Source organism: Trichomycterus rosablanca, chromosome 18 (assembly GCF_030014385.1).
Source record: "Trichomycterus rosablanca isolate fTriRos1 chromosome 18, fTriRos1.hap1, whole genome shotgun sequence".
Classification (NCBI taxonomy): Eukaryota; Metazoa; Chordata; class Actinopteri; order Siluriformes; family Trichomycteridae; genus Trichomycterus; species Trichomycterus rosablanca.
The window spans coordinates 21,738,464-21,755,908 of NC_086005.1; the positions used below are offsets into that span (position 1 = coordinate 21,738,464).

The 17,445-nt window shown below is 40.6% G+C and overlaps 2 protein-coding genes across 2 annotated transcripts in view; both read right to left on the reverse strand.

Annotated features, from left to right (window-relative positions):
• Nucleotides 1-3,273, reverse strand: part of cltca (clathrin, heavy chain a (Hc)) — a 31,193-nt gene extending 27,920 nt beyond the window's left edge. The window contains exon 1 of the mRNA XM_063014828.1: nt 2,987-3,273. Within this exon, the coding sequence (XP_062870898.1) occupies nt 2,987-3,028 (42 nt within the window). The 5' untranslated portion in view covers nt 3,029-3,273. The remainder of the gene's footprint in view (nt 1-2,986) is intronic.
• Nucleotides 3,274-10,668: 7,395 nt separating this feature from the next.
• On the reverse strand, nt 10,669-15,083 carry alox5ap (arachidonate 5-lipoxygenase-activating protein). Its single transcript, XM_063014832.1, has 5 exons — nt 15,000-15,083; nt 14,721-14,799; nt 12,782-12,852; nt 12,276-12,357; nt 10,669-10,831 (listed from the first exon to the last, which is right to left on the reverse strand). The coding sequence occupies exons 1-5, from the start codon at nt 15,067-15,069 to the stop codon at nt 10,669-10,671; spliced, it is 465 nt and encodes a 154-aa protein (XP_062870902.1). The 5' UTR covers nt 15,070-15,083.
• Nucleotides 15,084-17,445: the final 2,362 nt, after the last annotated feature.

Sequence of the window (17,445 nt, forward strand, 5' to 3'; positions counted from 1 at the left end):
CAATATCACTTCAGTACTTTGAAGTAAGGTATTAAATTCAGCATGACTGCTGTAAAACATAACGTATTGACAAATTACAGGCCACATGACCAACGTATAACAAATGCAACCCTTCAACGTTGTGCATGAAAATTCATCTGTATAATTTTTGCTGTGCTTTGAATTAATTTGCTTAATCACTTGCCATGACGTGATTATAGCAGGTAAGTACGTGTTTTATCCTGGAACACCAAATGTATAAACAAACCCATTAAAGATGGCACAGTATTAATGCAATTATAGCACCTCGAGGAAGATTTCTGCATGCCTTATAATCTCTCATAACATGTATTAATAAGGTCAGGATGGGTCACACAAATACTGTGATATAACAAAAGAGGCTGTAATTAACGTGTGTATTTTTTTGCATATTATAATTTTAACTGACAGCAAAAAAAACAACAATGAACACTATGTAAGTTATCAGTTAACCAGTTAATCAGTAAAAGCCTTAACACCCACGTCAAACTTTCACCCTTTTTCCTGATGACTGACTTTTTTTTGGATGTTGATACCATGTGAATTCTATGCCTTCACCATCTTGGGCCATGCCTCTCCAGTGGTTAACATCATTTTTCCACACAATATAAACTTAATAAGCGTCAAATTTTAAAATATCACCTCACCGATCACTCATCTTTATTTAACAGTGAATGCTACTCCCAAAGTTGCAACTCATGGGAAGCATATAAAGCTTCTATTAGTGGGCAGAGAGGACAATCAGCAATAATGTATGAATACATTACGAATCAGCAATACGAATTACTCCTGTAATATCATTCCCAATAATTCAAAAAGATCATAATAGTTGAATTAAGAGCACATCTGATGTACAACAGAAAGATAACTGAGAATAAAATTATACTAAATTCTTTTTACGATCCATGATCAGGTACTACGTCGATTTCAGTAAAATAAGGGTAAGGGTCCTGGTTCGAGGTTTGATCCTCAGGTGGGGCGGTCTGGGTCCTTTTCTGTGTGGAGTTTGCATGTTCTCCCCGTGTCTCGAGGGTTTCCTCCGGGTGCTCCGGTTTCCTCCCACCGTCCAAAGACATGCAAGTAGTATTGGAAATACTAATCAATATAACCTTGTGAATTGATGAATCTTGTGTAACGAGTAACTACCGTGTCTGTCATGAATGTAACCAAAGAGTGTAAAGCATGTATCAAAATTCCTTTTAATTTTTAAAAAGACAGTGCTGAGCTTGCATGGCCAAACTTTCGCCATCTCGGGCCATGCCTCTACAGTGATTGACATTATTTTTCCACACAAAATGTTCTAAAAGTGTCCAATAAAAAAAGTCACCTCACCGATCACTCATCTTTATTTATCAGTGAATGCTACTCACAAAGTTGCAACTCAACTCAAGCTTTTATTAGTGGGCAGAGTAGACAATCAGCAATAATGAATGAATAAAACAATAGCAATACGACTTACTCCTGTAATTCCTCTCCCAATTCCTCTCTGTTTTACATCTGATGTAAAACAGAGAAATAACTGAGAATAAAATTATACTAAATTCTTTTTATTATCCATGATCAGCTACTACGTCGATTTCAGTAAAATAAGGGTAGCACTGTCGCCTCACAGCAAGAACATCCTGGTTCGAGGTTCGATCCTCGGGTGGGGCGGTCCGGGTCCTTTCTGTGTAGAGTTTGCATGTTCTCCCCGTGTCTCGAGGGTTTCCTCCGGGTGCTCCGGTTTCCTCCCACCGTCCAAAGACATGCAAGTAGTATTGGAGATACTAATCAATATAACCTTGTGAATTGATGAATCTTGTGTAACGAGTAACTACCGTGTCTGTCATGAATGTAACCAAAGAGTGTAAAGCATGATGTTAAAATACAAATAAACAAACAAATAGTAAAATAAAAAGCTGCATGTATCAAAATTCCTTTTATTTTTAAAAATACAGTGCTGAGCTTGCATGGCCAAACTTTCGCCATCTCGGGCCATGCCTCTACAGTGATTGACATTATTTTTCCACACAATATGAACTAAAATGTTATAAAAGTGTCCAATAAAAAATATCACCTCACCGATCACTCATCTTTATTTATCAGTGAATGCTACTCCCAAAGTTGCAACTCATGGGAAGCATATAAAGCTTCTATTAGTGGGCAATCAGCAATAATGCATGAATAAAACAATAGCAATACGACTTACTCACATCAGTTGCATTAAGAGCACATCTGATGTACAACAGAAAGATAACTGAGAATAAAATTATACTATTCTTTTTATGATCCATGATCAGGTACTACGTCGATTTCAGTAAAATAAGGGCGGCACGGTGGCTAAGTGGGTAGCACTGTCACCTCAAGGTCCTGGGTTCGATCCCCAGGTAGGGCAGTCCAGGTCCTTCCTGTGTGGGTTTCCTCCCACAGTCCAAAGACATGCAAGTGAGGTGAATTAGAAATACTAAATTGTCCATGACTGTGTTCAATATAACCTTGTGAACTGATGAACCTTGTGTAACGAGTAACTACTGTGTGTCATGAATGTAACCAAATAGTGTAAAACATGACGTTAAAATCCCAATAAACAAACAAATAGTAAAATAAAAAACTGCATGTATTGAAATTCATTTTATTTTTAAAAGGACAGTGCTGATCTTGCATGGCCAAACTTCTATTAAACGTCATTACTATTTGACCTCTAATATTAACAATAGGGATGCAATAATGACTGACACGATTATATTTGGTTTTACTAACCTGTGGTGATTTAATTAAGTATTTAATCCTAAATTAAGTGTCCTTAGAACTAATCTTTGTGGACAGTCGACTGGTCGGATAGCTAGCTAGTCCACTGCTAGTTATCATAGATGGTTCTAATTGAGTTAGCAGTAAACAACCCGACTAGTACATGTGCGTGTTATTGTTATTTTACTCGAAATAATAGTCAAATAAAAGCGATATTCTTCTGGGTAAACCTGGAACATACCTGCTGGTGCTCCTGAAATTTAATGGGCAGAATTTGAGCCATGATGGTTCCTCTTTGCTCTTCTTATTGCTGCTCTGCAGTGCACTGGTTTAGCGACCCGACTCAACTACAGCTTCCTCTCTCTCTCGAATCCGAGGTAGGAGGGCGTACTGCGGTGGCGCCTGAGGTGATGTGCTGAGAAAAGGACAACTGTACTAGTTGTAGGATAAATATACAACCTGCTACTGTGTACAAACAGACGGATGGAATGAATTTAGGAAATTACAATGGCGGCGAAACCTGGACAGAAATGTTCCGGAAATGGATCTAGGCTGTAATCAAGCGGAGGGATACACCGAGTACTCCTGACATGTAAATATATCGCTCGCTGTTCAGCTAATATTTTGCATTTCCATTTAGGAACATATGACACTTTATACTTTACAGAGAAACATGTGGAATTTGATTTACAGTAGCGCAGCTGCCAGAAGTAATGCAATTTTAACGGTACTATTTTACAGTTTGTTCACCCTTGTATTTTGCCACATCACTGCTCCTTGTGGACTGACGTCAGTTCCTACGTTGTGTCGACTTCGTCACCGAACAGCCCACGTTCAGACGCAGATGCGACGCCGCCGCCTGTCACGTGCTCTCAATCGCAGCTGGCGCTGACAGGGGGCGGAGCGAACGTTAAATGGGCGGGGTTTTATCAGCTCCACTTACCCTATACAAGCACTTCGTAGTTCTACAATTACTGACTGTAGTTCATCCACTACAGAGTAGGTATTATTTGGGTGGTGGATCATTCTCATTCTCAGCACTGCAGTGACACTGACATGGTGGTGGTGTGTTAGTGTGTGTTGTGCTGGTATGAGTGGATCAGACACAGCAGCGCTGCTTGCACTCACTGTCCACTTTATTAGACACTCCTACCTAGCTGGTCCACCTTGTAGATGTAAAGTCAGAGACGATCGCTCATCTATTGCTGCTGTTTGAGTTGGTCATCTTCTACAGTAGACCTTCATCAGTGGTCACAGGACGCTGCCCACGGGGCGCTGTTGGCTGGATATTTTTGGTTGGTGGACTATTCTCAGTCCAGCAGTGACAGTGAGGTGTTTAAAAACTCCATCAGCATTGCTGTGTCTGATCCACTCATACCAGCACAACACACACTAACACACCACCACCATGTCGAGCTCTTCCAGGACTTCTAGATCTTTTCTTTCTACTTTTGTCAGTTAAATAAAGATTCAAGAGAATGAACAAATCACAGATTTTTTTTCTCTTCGTCTCCGATTCTCCCTCAATTTTCTCCCCTAATCTAGTCGTATCCAGTTACCCTGGTTGCGTTAAGCTTCACCTCTACCGATACAACCCTCCACTGCTGACCGAGGAGCTTCCCAAGTGACACACGCCCCCTCCGACATGTGAGCAGTACCGACTGCATCTTTTCACCTGCACGTGGCGAGTTCATATGCGGATCAGCTTTGTGCCACACCCTGATCAACATTATTCCACAACTCTGCGCAGGCGCCATCAATCAGCCAGCAGAGGTCATTATTGCACCAGTTCTGAGGAACCCTGGTCCGGCTTTTCCATCCCTGAATAAGATGGCAGAGCTGAGATTCGATACGATGTATTCGAAATCCCAGCTCTAGTGTGCTAGCACACTTATCGTAAATGGGGCTTGTATACACACACACACACACACACACACACACAGTGGACCGGCTGCAACTCTGATCAGGATAAAGTGGTTGATAAAAATGAAAATAAAGAAAGACATAATTGAGCTGCCTTAACCAGAAACATAGCTGCTCTCTGAGTATACAAATTAAGACAGTTAAAAAATGTGGCATGCTAATAACTACAAGTGGTGAACAAAATAATAGTGAAAAGAGCATTTACACAAAATGAAAAAAACATGTTTTAAGGGAAACAGTCTCAGAAGTTATGGCAGCACATAGTCAAACATGGACAAACCTTATCAGGGTGATAAGAATAACAAAACTGTACATCATGAAATTAAAACTGGAATTTATGACAGGGCTGCAATTCATACACCTAATGCTTCATTGTAGCAGTTTTGTTCCAAAGTGAAACTGTCAGCACATTTTTCCTCATTTTTTGTAGTCAGCAGCTCTCCATCCTGTGTAAAATTCCACATGTAAAATCTTTGTCCTTTCAGGGAAACAAGCTTACTACATAAAATATGTGTAAAGGACTTGCAAAACAGTAACAAAGGAATTTAGCTTACAATGTGAGGTCATAACTTAGTTCTTAAGAATATGTACATTTTCTTGACGTACGTGCTCCACATTTATTATCTAGCACAATTATTAAAATTAAAAGTGATTATAAATATTTATTTATTTATTTATTAGGATTTTAACAACAACTTTTACACGTTATGGTTACATTCATGACAAAACAGGTAATTACAGAAGACTGCACGTTAAGACTGCTGTGCCAACAATGCTGCTCCTGCTAGATGTGACGGTAACCTGGCTTGTTTGCACCAAAAATGTCAAGAACTCACTACAGACTTTTTGCTAGTTATAACTTAAGTTGAATTTAATTTTGTGTATGTATGATTTGTGTAAATCCTATTTATTCAAATTATCCTCCAGGCCACCCAAGAAGGTTCCTCTCAAGGTTTCTTCCTGTAATTTTAATGGAGTTTTTCCTTGCCACTGTTGCCCTCGGCTTGCTCATCAGGGGTGTTTGGTCTGTAGGTCCTGGATTCTGTAAAGTTGCTTTGAGACAATGTTCATTGTAAAAAGCGCTTTATAAATAAAATTGACTTGACACACGATTTATCAGTACAAGTCTTTTAATGTCAAACACAGTTATGGGCAATTTTATACCTTCAATTCACCTCACTTGCATGTTTTTGTACTGTGGGAGGAAACCGGAGCACCCGGAGGAAACTCACATGGACACAGGGAGAACCCGGACCGCTCCACCAAGTAATCAAACCCAGGACCTTCTTGCAGTGAGGCGACTGTGCTTCCCACTGAGCCACCCTAATTATAAATCTTCCACATGGTATGTGGTTCAAAAATAATGTTTGTTTGTGAAAAGTTGTCATTTTGGTTACCAGTTTAAGGGGATTTAAATCCGGCTGTGATTGGATGCACATACAGTATATTATTTTTAAATAATTGTGTCCTTAAGCCAAGGCTCTTGGATGAGAACAGTGTTTGTGTGTCGTTGCTAGGGTATCTTAGGTAGTTGCTAGGGTGAATTAATAGAAGTGAATGGGTGGAATGATGGTTGAAAATAGGATAAATGTAGGAGTGTGGGTCAGTATGTTTGTAGATTAGAGCTTGGCTGCTTGGCACACGTGCTGACACGGTTGCTAAGGTGTTGCTTAGTGGTTACTATGATTTTGCTACAAAGTGGCCAAGGTGTGCTGAGGTTGCTAAGCTGGGGTCATTTAGCTGTTGGGATAATTAAAGGTGAGGGTGTATTTAGCTGTTGGGATAATTAAAGGTGAGGGTGTATTTAGCTGTTGGGGTAGTTGAGGCTAAAGAGCTATCTAGCTGAGGGGTCATTTATCTATCTATCTATATGATCATTTAAAAGCTGCATTTTGTCTTTGTGTTGTCTTATATTATAGAATTTAATACACACACACACACACACATGTGTATATATATATATATATATATATACAGTGTATCACAAAAGTGAGTACACCCCTCACATTTCTGCAAATATTTCATTATATCTTTTCATGGGACAACACTATAGACATGAAACTTGGATATAACTTAGAGTAGTCAGTGTACAGCTTGTATAGCAGTGTAGATTTACTGTCTTCTGAAAATAACTCAACACACAGCCATTAATGTCTAAATAGCTGGCAACATAAGTGAGTACACCCCACAGTGAACATGTCCAAATTGTGCCCAAATGTGTCGTTGTCCCTCCCTGGTGTCATGTGTCAAGGTCCCAGGTGTAAATGGGGAGCAGGGCTGTTAAATTTGGTGTTTTGGGTACAATTCTCTCATACTGACCACTGGATATTAAACATGGCACCTCATGGCAAAGAACTCTCTGAGGATGTGAGAAATAGAATTGTTGCTCTCCACAAAGATGGCCTGGGCTATAAGAAGATTGCTAACACCCTGAAACTGAGCTACAGCATGGTGGCCAAGGTCATACAGCGGTTTTCCAGGACAGGTTCCACTCGGAACAGGCTTCGCCAGGGTCGACCAAAGAAGTCGAGTCCACGTGTTCGGCGTCATATCCAGAGGTTGGCTTTAAAAAATAGACACATGAGTGCTGCCAGCATTGCTGCAGAGGTTGAAGACGTGGGAGGTCAGCCTGTCAGTGCTCAGACCATACGCCGCACACTGCATCAACTCGGTCTGCATGGTCGTCATCCCAGAAGGAAGCTGACACACAAGAAAGCCCGCAAACAGTTTGCTGAAGACAAGCAGTCCAAGAACATGGATTACTGGAATGCCCTGTGGTCTGACGAGACCAAGATAAACTTGTTTGGCTCAGATGGTGTCCAGCATGTGTGGTGGCGCCCTGGTGAGAAGTACCAAGACAACTGTATCTTGCCTACAGTCAATCATGGTGGTGGTAGCATCATGGTCTTGGGCTGCATGAGTGTTGCTGGCACTGGGGAGCTGCAGTTCATTGAGGGAAACATGAATTCCAACATGTACTGTGACATTCTGAAACAGAGCATGATCCCCTCCCTTCGAAAACTGGGCCTCATGGCAGTTTTCCAACAGGATAACGACCCCAAACACAACCTCCAAGATGACAACTGCCTTGCTGAGGAAGCTGAAGGTAAAGGTGATGGACTAAACCCAATTGAGCACCTGTGGCGCATCCTCAAGTGGAAGGTGGAGGAGTTCAAGGTGTCTAACATCCACCAGCTCCGTGATGTCATCATGGAGGAGTGGAAGAGGATTCCAGTAGCAACCTGTGCAGCTCTGGTGAATTCCATGCCCAGGAGGGTTAAGGCAGTGCTGGATAATAATGGTGGTCACACAAAATATTGACACTTTGGGCACAATTTGGACATGTTCACTGTGGGGTGTACTCACTTATGTTGCCAGCCATTTAGACATTAATGGCTGTGTGTTGAGTTATTTTCAGAAGACAGTAAATCTACACTGCTATACAAGCTGTACACTGACTACTCTAAGTTATATCCAAGTTTTATTTCTATAGTGTTGTCCCATGAAAAGATATAATGAAATGTGAGGGGTGTACTCACTTTTGTGATACACTGTATATATACTGTACATACACACTGATCAGGCATAACATTAAAACCACCTCTTTGTTTCACTGACATGGTGGTGGTGTGTTAGTGTGTGTTGTGCTGGTATAAGTCGATCAGACACAGCAGTGCTGCTGGAGTTTTACTATGTCCACTCACTGTCCACTCTATTAGACACTCCTACCTAGTTGGTCCACCTTGTAGATGTAAAGTCAGAGACGATCGCTCATCTATTGCTGTTGTTTGAGTTGGTCATCTTCTAGACCTTCATCAGTGATCACAGGATGCTGCCCACAGGGCGCTGTAGGCTGGATATTTTTGGTTGGTGGACTATTCTCAGTCCAGCAGTGACGGTGAGGTGTTTAAAAACTCCATCAGCGCTGCTGTGTCTGATCCACTCATACCAGCACAACACACATTAACACACCACCACCAGTGCTGAGAATGATCCACCACCCAAATAATACCTGCTCTGTGGTGGTCCTGGGGGGGTCCTGACCGGGTGAAAGCAGGCTAAAAAGTATGTAGAGAATCAGATGGACTACAGTCAGTAATTGTAGAACTACAAAGTGCTTCTATATGGTAAGTGGAACTAATAAATGGACAGTGAGTGTAGAAACAAGGAGGTGGTTTTATTGTTATGGCTGATCGATGTACTGTATATAATAACAGTGACCTTGTTTTATATGCAAGACTAAAGTTTGTGCCTCATTACTGCCACCTAGTGGCACATTTCACATCTGGTTTTAATGCTCTGTAGATGGTGAGGATGAATAATGAATAATAAATAATTATTTATGTACACTGGAGACAGACATAGACATACATGTTTTATTAATAACACTACTGACAAAAACTATTAGGATAACACAACTGAAAACAAAAAGTTCTACTCTAGATCTAGTTCTGGTGAATCAGTTGCAAAGAAGTTATTCACAGGTTATTAATGTGAATTATAGTATAAAACAACATTGTAATGATACTACATATGGGTAGCCTCACATTTGAAAATAACTTAAAGATAAGAATTACAATCACTAAACTAAACCAGCGGTTCTTAAAGCTGTTGAAGCCACAGACCCCTTTAGTGCAGTGGAAAAAAGATCTACTAACCCAGATAAGCACATCAAGCAAAATGCAGTATAATGGTTTCTTTTTCTAGTTAAATTGTATTACTTGTTCTTTTAATGAAACACTTATGTTTAGCAGGTGGAAGATCCTCTACGAGGAGAAGATTTAGCACACTTTAAATGCACTTTGCATCAATCTGTGGGCTTCATTTGTAAGTCTTTGTGCATTAAAGTTAAATCCATTCTATGCAAAAAGAAAATTATAATATACATTGATCAGCCATAATATTTAAACCACCTCCTTGTTTTTACACTCACTGTCCATTTTATCAGCTCCACTTACCATATAGAAGCACTTTGTAGTTCTACAATAACTGACTGTAGTCCATCTGTTTCTCTGCATGCTTTGTTAGCCCCCTTTCATGCTGTTCTTCAATGGTCAGGACCCCCACAGGACCACCACAGAGCAGGTATTATTTGGGTGGTGGGTCATTCTCAGCACTGCAGTGACACTGACTTGGTGGTGGTGTGTTAGTGTGTGTTGTGCTGGTAGGAGTGGATCAGACACAGCAATGCTGCTGAAGTTTTTAAACACCTCACTGTCACTGCAGGATTGAGAATAGTCCACCAACCAAAAATATATCCAGCCAACAGTGCCCCATGGCAGTGTCCTGTGTCCACTGATGAAGGTCTAGAAGATGAGTGATTGTCTCTACAAGGTGAACCAACTAGGTAGGAGTGTCTAATAGAGTGGAAAGTGAGTGGACACGGTATTTAAAAACTCCAGCAGCATTGCTGTGTCTGATCCACTCATACCAGCACAACACATAGTAACACACCACCACCATGTCAGTGTCACTGCAGTGCTGAGAATCATTCACCACCTAAATAATACCTACTCTGTGGTGGTCCTGTGGGGGTCCTGACCATTGAAGTACAGCATGAAAGGGGGCTAACAAAGCATGCAGAGAAACAGATGGACTACAGTCAGTAATGGTAGAACTACAAAGTGCTTCTATATGGTAAGTGGAGCTGATAACATGGACAATGTGTGTAGAAACAAGGAGGTGGTTTTAATGTTATGGCTGATCAGTGTATATATAAAACAAATAGTTTTTAAATGCTCTGTACATTTAATGCAATAACTTTAAACAGAATTGTAACTACATTTTAGCACAGTGGGCTTATTTGGCTTCGGCTTCCTTTTTGCTATATAGAACTGGCACATAATTCATTATTACTTATTATTTGGCCTTCTTTTTGCTACTCAAATTTGTGTGGCACACACAGTGGTATTTCATACATGTGGTATCGGTTGTATCTAAAAGCAAAATAATAATAATAATATTAATCATAATAATATTAAACTGTAAGTGTCTATAAGACTAAGGGATAAGAAGAAGAGTAGTGGCAGCCTTGGTGATGACCTGGATGTACTCTTTATAGTCACTGGCTCCATAGGTCACTAGTAGGTAGTTCACTATTCCCACAATGCACATGAGTGACAGAAAGAAAAGAACCCGCTTTCCAAACAGGAAACCAGGAGTGCTGTAGTAACAAAAAGTAGTGTCAGTAAAAACAACCAGGTTGCATTACCTAAAATATTTAAACTATCAAAATTATAAAAAAAAATAAAATGCTGATTAGATTGCCATCTGCAATGCAAAATGCTAGAACAATAACAAGTGATGCTGCAAGTTTGCTGTTAAAAGCTTGTCGTTTTGTAAGTACAACCCCAAATCAGAAAAAGTCGGGACAGCATGGACAATGCAAATAATAAAAAAACACAGAGTTTCTTACATTTACTTTGACTTTTATTTCATTGCAGACAGGATGAACCTGAGATATTTCATGTTTTATCTGCTCAACTTTATTTCATTTAGTAATAAACATCCATTCCTGCATTTCAGGCCTGCAACACATTCCAAACAAAGTTGGGATGGGGGCAATTTAGGGCTTGTAATGGCATGGGCAAGGGATTACTTTGGCAAACCTTTGTCAAGCACTACAATACGGAGTTACATGCACAAATGCCACCTAAAACTTTACTGTGCCAAAAAGAAGCCTTATGTTAACCATGTTCAGAAGTGCCGTCGACTTCTCTGGGCTCAGAGGCATCTCGGATGGACCATCACACAGTGGAAACGTGTATTGTGGTTAGTTGAATCAGCATTCCAGGTCTTTTTTGGAAAAATCGGATGCCATGTGCTCCGGACCAAAGACGAAAAGGACCATCCAGACTGTTATCAGCAACAAGTCCAAAAGCCGGAGTCTGTCATGGGATGGGGTCGTGTCAGTGCCCTTGGCAAAGGTCATTTACACTTCTGTGATGCAGCATTAATGCAGAAAAGTACACTGAGATCTTAGAACAACATGTGCTGCCTTCAAGACGTCATCTTTTCTAGGGAGGTCCATGCATTTTTCAACAAGACGATGCAAAACCACATGCTGCACACATAACAAAGGCATGGCTACGGAAGCACAGGGGTATGGGTACTGGACTGGCCTGCCTGCAGTCCTGACCTGTCCCCAATAGAGAATGTGTGGAGAATTTTGAAATGAAAAATGCGACAATGACGACCCCGTACTGTTGCACATCTTAAGACGTGTTTGCAGGAAGAATGGGACAAAATAAAAGCTGAACACTAAATCACTTGGTATCCTCTGTGCCAAAACGTCTTTTAAGTGTGGTGAAAAGAGTGGTAAATGCTTTACTGTGCCAACTTTGTTTGGAATGTGTTGCAGGCCTGAAATGCAGGAATGGATGTTTATTAATAAATGAAATGAAGTTGAGCAGATAAAACATCTCAGGTTCATCCTATCTGTAATCAAATAAAAGTCAAAGTAAATGTAAGAAACTCTGTGTTTTTTTTGTATTATTTGCATTTTCCATGCTGTCCCAACTTGTTCTGATTTGCGGTTGTATAATATCTATAGGTTTGTAGTGTATTTGTTAATTATGTATATCACAATATTAAGGATTGATTATTACCTCTGTGATGTCTGTCCCATGTAGCCAACAAAATACTTCTGTCTGGCCACAAGATACACAGTTCCAGCAAAAGCCGCTGGTACTGGGGAAAGAATGTTGGCTAATGTTAGAGATACGTATGTTCACTGGACGAAAGGCAGGAAACACCCTGGACAGGTCACCAGTCCATCACAGGGTGAACACACATACACACATTCACACCTATAGGGACTTTTAGTATTTCCAGTTAACCTGACTGCATGTCTTTGGGCTGTAGAAGGACCCCCCCCCCCCCCCTATCCCAACCACACACACACACACACACACACACACACTGGGAGAACATGCAAACTCCACACAGAAAGAACCCAGGACCTGACCAGCCAATTGCACCGCTGGGGATTTTAACCCTGGATCCAGGGAGTAGTGAACTAGCATAATATTGGGGTGCTATGCTACCCAAGCACTACTACTACTAATCGTATTAGTAGTAATATTAATAATAACATTTAAGTCAAACCTCTTACCTTGATTAATGCATATACCAGCACACCACATGACTGCCAGGAATGTCGGGTAGGCATCCATACAGTTTCGGCTGTTCATTTATAAAAACAACATTTAACATGTTGGTTAAAGGATGAAAAGCTTTATTTAAGGCCATTACTACGTACAACCCCAAATCAGAAAAAGTTGGGACAGTATGGAAAATGCAAATAAAATAAAAATGCAGTGTTAAGTATGAACCTGAAATATTTCATGTTTTGTCTGCTCCATTCCTGCATTTCAGGCCTGCAACACATTCCCAAAAAAAAGTTGTGTTGTGTTGCAATTTAGGGCTAGTAATAAGGTGAAAAAACTAAATAATGATGTGACTCCAAACATGTGATTGTAATCATGGTTTGGTACAAAAGCAGCATCCAGAAAGGTCTTTAATGAGCAAAGATGATCAAAGGATCTCCAGTTTGTCCACAAATGAGTGAGAAAATGATTAAAATGTTTAAAAACAATGTACCCCAAAGAAAGATTGGAAGGGATTTGCATATTTCTCCCTCTACAGGAGGAATTTCAGTGCGTAAAGGCCAAGGGCACAAGCTTAAGCTGAACGCCCGTGATCTTCGATCTCTCAGATGGCACTGCATCAGGAACCGGCACTCAACAATAGCTGATATAACCACATGGGTGAGGGATTACTTTGGCAAACCTTTGTCAAGCACTACAATACAGAGTTACATGCACAAATGCCACTTAAAACTTTACTGTGCAAAAAAGAAGTCTTATGTTAACCACGTCCATAAGTGGCATCGACTTCTCTGGGCTCGGAGGCATCTAGGATGGACCATCACACAGTGGAAACCTGTATTGTGGTCAGATGAATCAGCATTCCAGGTCTTTTTGGAAAAAATGCACTCTGTGTGCTTAAGACCAAAGATGAAATAGACCATCCAGACTATTATTAGCAACAAGTCCTAAAGCCAGGGTCTGTCATGGTACGGGGCTGTGTCATTTACACTTCTGTGATGGCAGCATAAATGCAGAAAAGCACATTGAGATCTTAGAACAACATATGCTGCCTTCAAGACGTCATCTTTTCCAGGGACGTCCATGCATTTTTCAACAAGACAATGCAAAACCACATGCTGCACACATTACAAAGGCATGGCTGCGGAAGAGAAGGGTACCAGTACTGGGCTGGCCTGCCTGCAGTGTGGAGAATTTTGAAACGAAAAATGCCACAACGACGACCCCATACTGTTGCACATCTTAAGACGTGTTTGCAGGAAGAACGAGACAAAATAAAAGCTGAAACACTAAATCACTTGGTGTGGTGAAAAGGAATGGCAATATTACAAAGTGGTAAATGCTTTACTGTGCCAACTTTTTTGGAATGTGTTGCAGGTCTGAAATGCAGGAATAGATGTTGACCAGACATAACATGAAATATCTCAGGTTCATCCTGTTTGCAATCGAATAAAAGTCAAAGTAAATGTTAGAACTCAAAATGTTTTTATTATTTTTCCCAACTTTGTCTGGTCTGGGGTTGTAATATCAATATACAAATGAATCAACCTCAGAATAGTTTACTTAAGAATGCAGAAGTGTACAGGATATGGTGAAACTTCTCGTTTTGTCAAATTTCCTGTCTGTTTACAATTTCTGCAAGGCCACTGATGTGCTGGTGTGTAAGAAATACGTATGTAGTAAGGTGTAGTATAGGAATCTGTTAATATTAATCTATCTTCATAGACAGTTCTCTTTTCACCAAGCATGTGTAAGCAAATGATATGTAAAGTCATCACTAGTGTGGAAAAACTGAACCATATTAAACAAATAAACGTACATACATTAAAATATTACTTATTAACGTATTACTAATAATAATAATAAGATACTGAGATCTGAAAGATACATCTCTGTTCAGATGTAAATCTTATTTAGTGAGGAAATTAGAATAAACATACTCACCTGGCACAAGACAGGCGTTCAAATGCAGCCGTTTTACTGTGCGCCTTACATTCCTTCTCAACTTTCTGAGCAAAAAATGCTTTAGACAGACAGACAGACAGACAGACAGACAGACAGATAGATACTTTATTGATCCTGAAGGAAATTTAAGAAAATGCTTTATTACATGAAAACTAATAAAACAGCATTAAGCATTAAACCCCAGTATTAAATTATTTAACAAACAATACACAAGCCATAGGTTAAATGCAGTAACATAGACAGGTATAAATGACCTACCGTTCTGTGCAATGCTCAGCAGTGTGACTATTACCAGTAAGAATATATGCTCCATAATGCTCTCAACCATGTTTCTCTACGGTGAGCACAAAGTACGTTTCTCAGAGAGCTGATCTGATCTGTGGCTGTTGATCATCAGGATGTGAAGATAATAATCAGCTAGTGGGTTAAACTCTACCCCTCCTATCAGTCTTTTAGTGATGCACTTCCGTCTGTGATGGAATGGCGTTTTCCTCTTTCACTCACTTCTCATTTTTAGAAATGTGCAGCTAATAAGTTGCAGTGTTAGTCTAAAAGTGATCAAGTGTGCAAATCTGTTGTGTCATTAATATGCAACAGTGGAATGCAAGGCATCGTGTTTATTTGCATTTACTGGTAAAAATCCAAAAATAGGTAGCTTATCTGCAATGCAAAACAGACACTGGGCCTGTGGCCTTTGAAATGGCATAGTGATACACCGATCAGGCATAACGTTATGACCACCTTTCTAATATTGTGTTGGTCCCCCTTTTGCTGCCCTGTAACTGTGATGCACTGCAGTGGCGATTTCTCTAAGACTGCAAGGGAAGCTCAGCTTCCCCTAAAATGTCAAAAATTAAATGGTGAAATATGTACAGTTGTGTTAACATTACTACAAATTGCGTTAGAACACGTTCATCTTGAATATTGAGTTCGTTCAGAATCAGCTACTTATCACAAATCGACTCGATTTTGTTAACTTAACTCATACATTCCCGGAGCGTCAATGCATTTACCCGCAGACGCTGAGCGTCTCTTTGCTTCTATGGGGCTGCATGGGCAGGACTTCGAAACTCGCCGGTCATTGGATAAATGCCACGGTTTTGTCCCGCCCCCGGACGCTGAGCGTCTCTGGGGGTCAATGGGGCTGTGGGCGGGTCTGGACGCTGAGCTTCTGCAAGATGATTTTAAGACCAGACCTTAAAGCCCTCTTTGCTTCCTGTTGTCGCTAACCAGAAAAGAAGGGGACATCGCTGGTGATGTTCGATGAAATGCAAGAGAAGGGAAGCATGGTGAAATTTGTGGTAGGCTAAATGCAAATCCTACTACCTCTGACTGCAGATAACATCACAGCATGAGTACAGAGACCAGTGTCCCAACTCTTCTCTTAATGGGGTTTGTACTGTATATTGAAAGGTCCCTGATGCAACTGTGAACTCAGTGTGAACTCATTCATTATAGCACTTCATATGAAATCTTAGATTAGCAGTTAAATAACAGAACCATATTTTATGCATTAAAAATAAAAGACATGCTGGTACTTTCTCCTAAAGCTGTTCTTGTGGAGCGCTTTAAAAGGTACCATTAAATGCAATACAATCTAGTAGCTAGTTAGTTATCTACTGGTTAGCAGAGTAGTTTCAATAAACTGAGCTAAATGTAATTTTCTTAGCTAGTAATTCAAACAACGCTTGGTACCAAAGAAGCATGTAGTTAGACAAACGTCAAAGCAGTAACACTTTTGTACTGCTGGTGTATTTGGTTTTACCTATTTAGTAACAGTTTGAAACATACTTTATGTACTGTATTGTGTGCATACACATTGCAAATACACTACCAGGCATAACATTATGACCACTAAAGTGAAGAACACTGATTATCTCTTCATCACGGCACCTGTTAGTGGGTGGGATTTGAGCGGGTTTGACAATTGTGATGGCTAGACATCTGGGTCAGAGCATCTCCAAAACTGCAGCTCTTGTGGGGTGTTCCCGGTCTGCAGTGATCAGTATCTATCAAACGTGGTCCAGGGATGGAACGGTGATAAACCGCCGACATGGGTCATGGGCGGCCAAGGCTCATTGATGCATGTGGGGAGCAAAGGCTGGTGGTCCGATCCAACAGACGAGCCACTGTAGCTCAAATTGCTGAAGAAGTTAATGCTGGCAGGATGCGTGTGCATTGCTTACCTGAGGAACACATCTTAGGCCATGGGCTTTGGGCAATGTTCTGCTGGGAAACCTTGGGTCCTGCCATCCATGTGGATGTTACTTTGACACGTACCACCTACCTAAGCATTGTTGCAGACCATGTACACCCTTTCATGAAAACGGTATTCCCTGATGGCTGTGGCCTCTTTCAGCAGGATAATGCGCCCTGCCACAAAGCAAAAATGGTTCAGGAACGGTTTAAGGAGCACAACAATGAGTTTGAGGTGTTGACTTGGCCTTCAAATTCCCCAAATCTCAATCCAGTCGAGCATCTGTGGGATGTGCTGGTTAAACAAGTCAGATCCATGGAGGCCCCACCTCACAACTTACAGGAGTTAACCCTTTGATGCACAACCTGGGTCAAAAGTGACCCAACTGAGTTTTTATTTTCTATATCTTTGCAATAAATTAATTTCGTCATTCAAGCTTCCATGAATTTTTCAATTAACTTGTTTTTGATCATCACAAATCCTTATTTCAGTTTTATATTTTTTGCT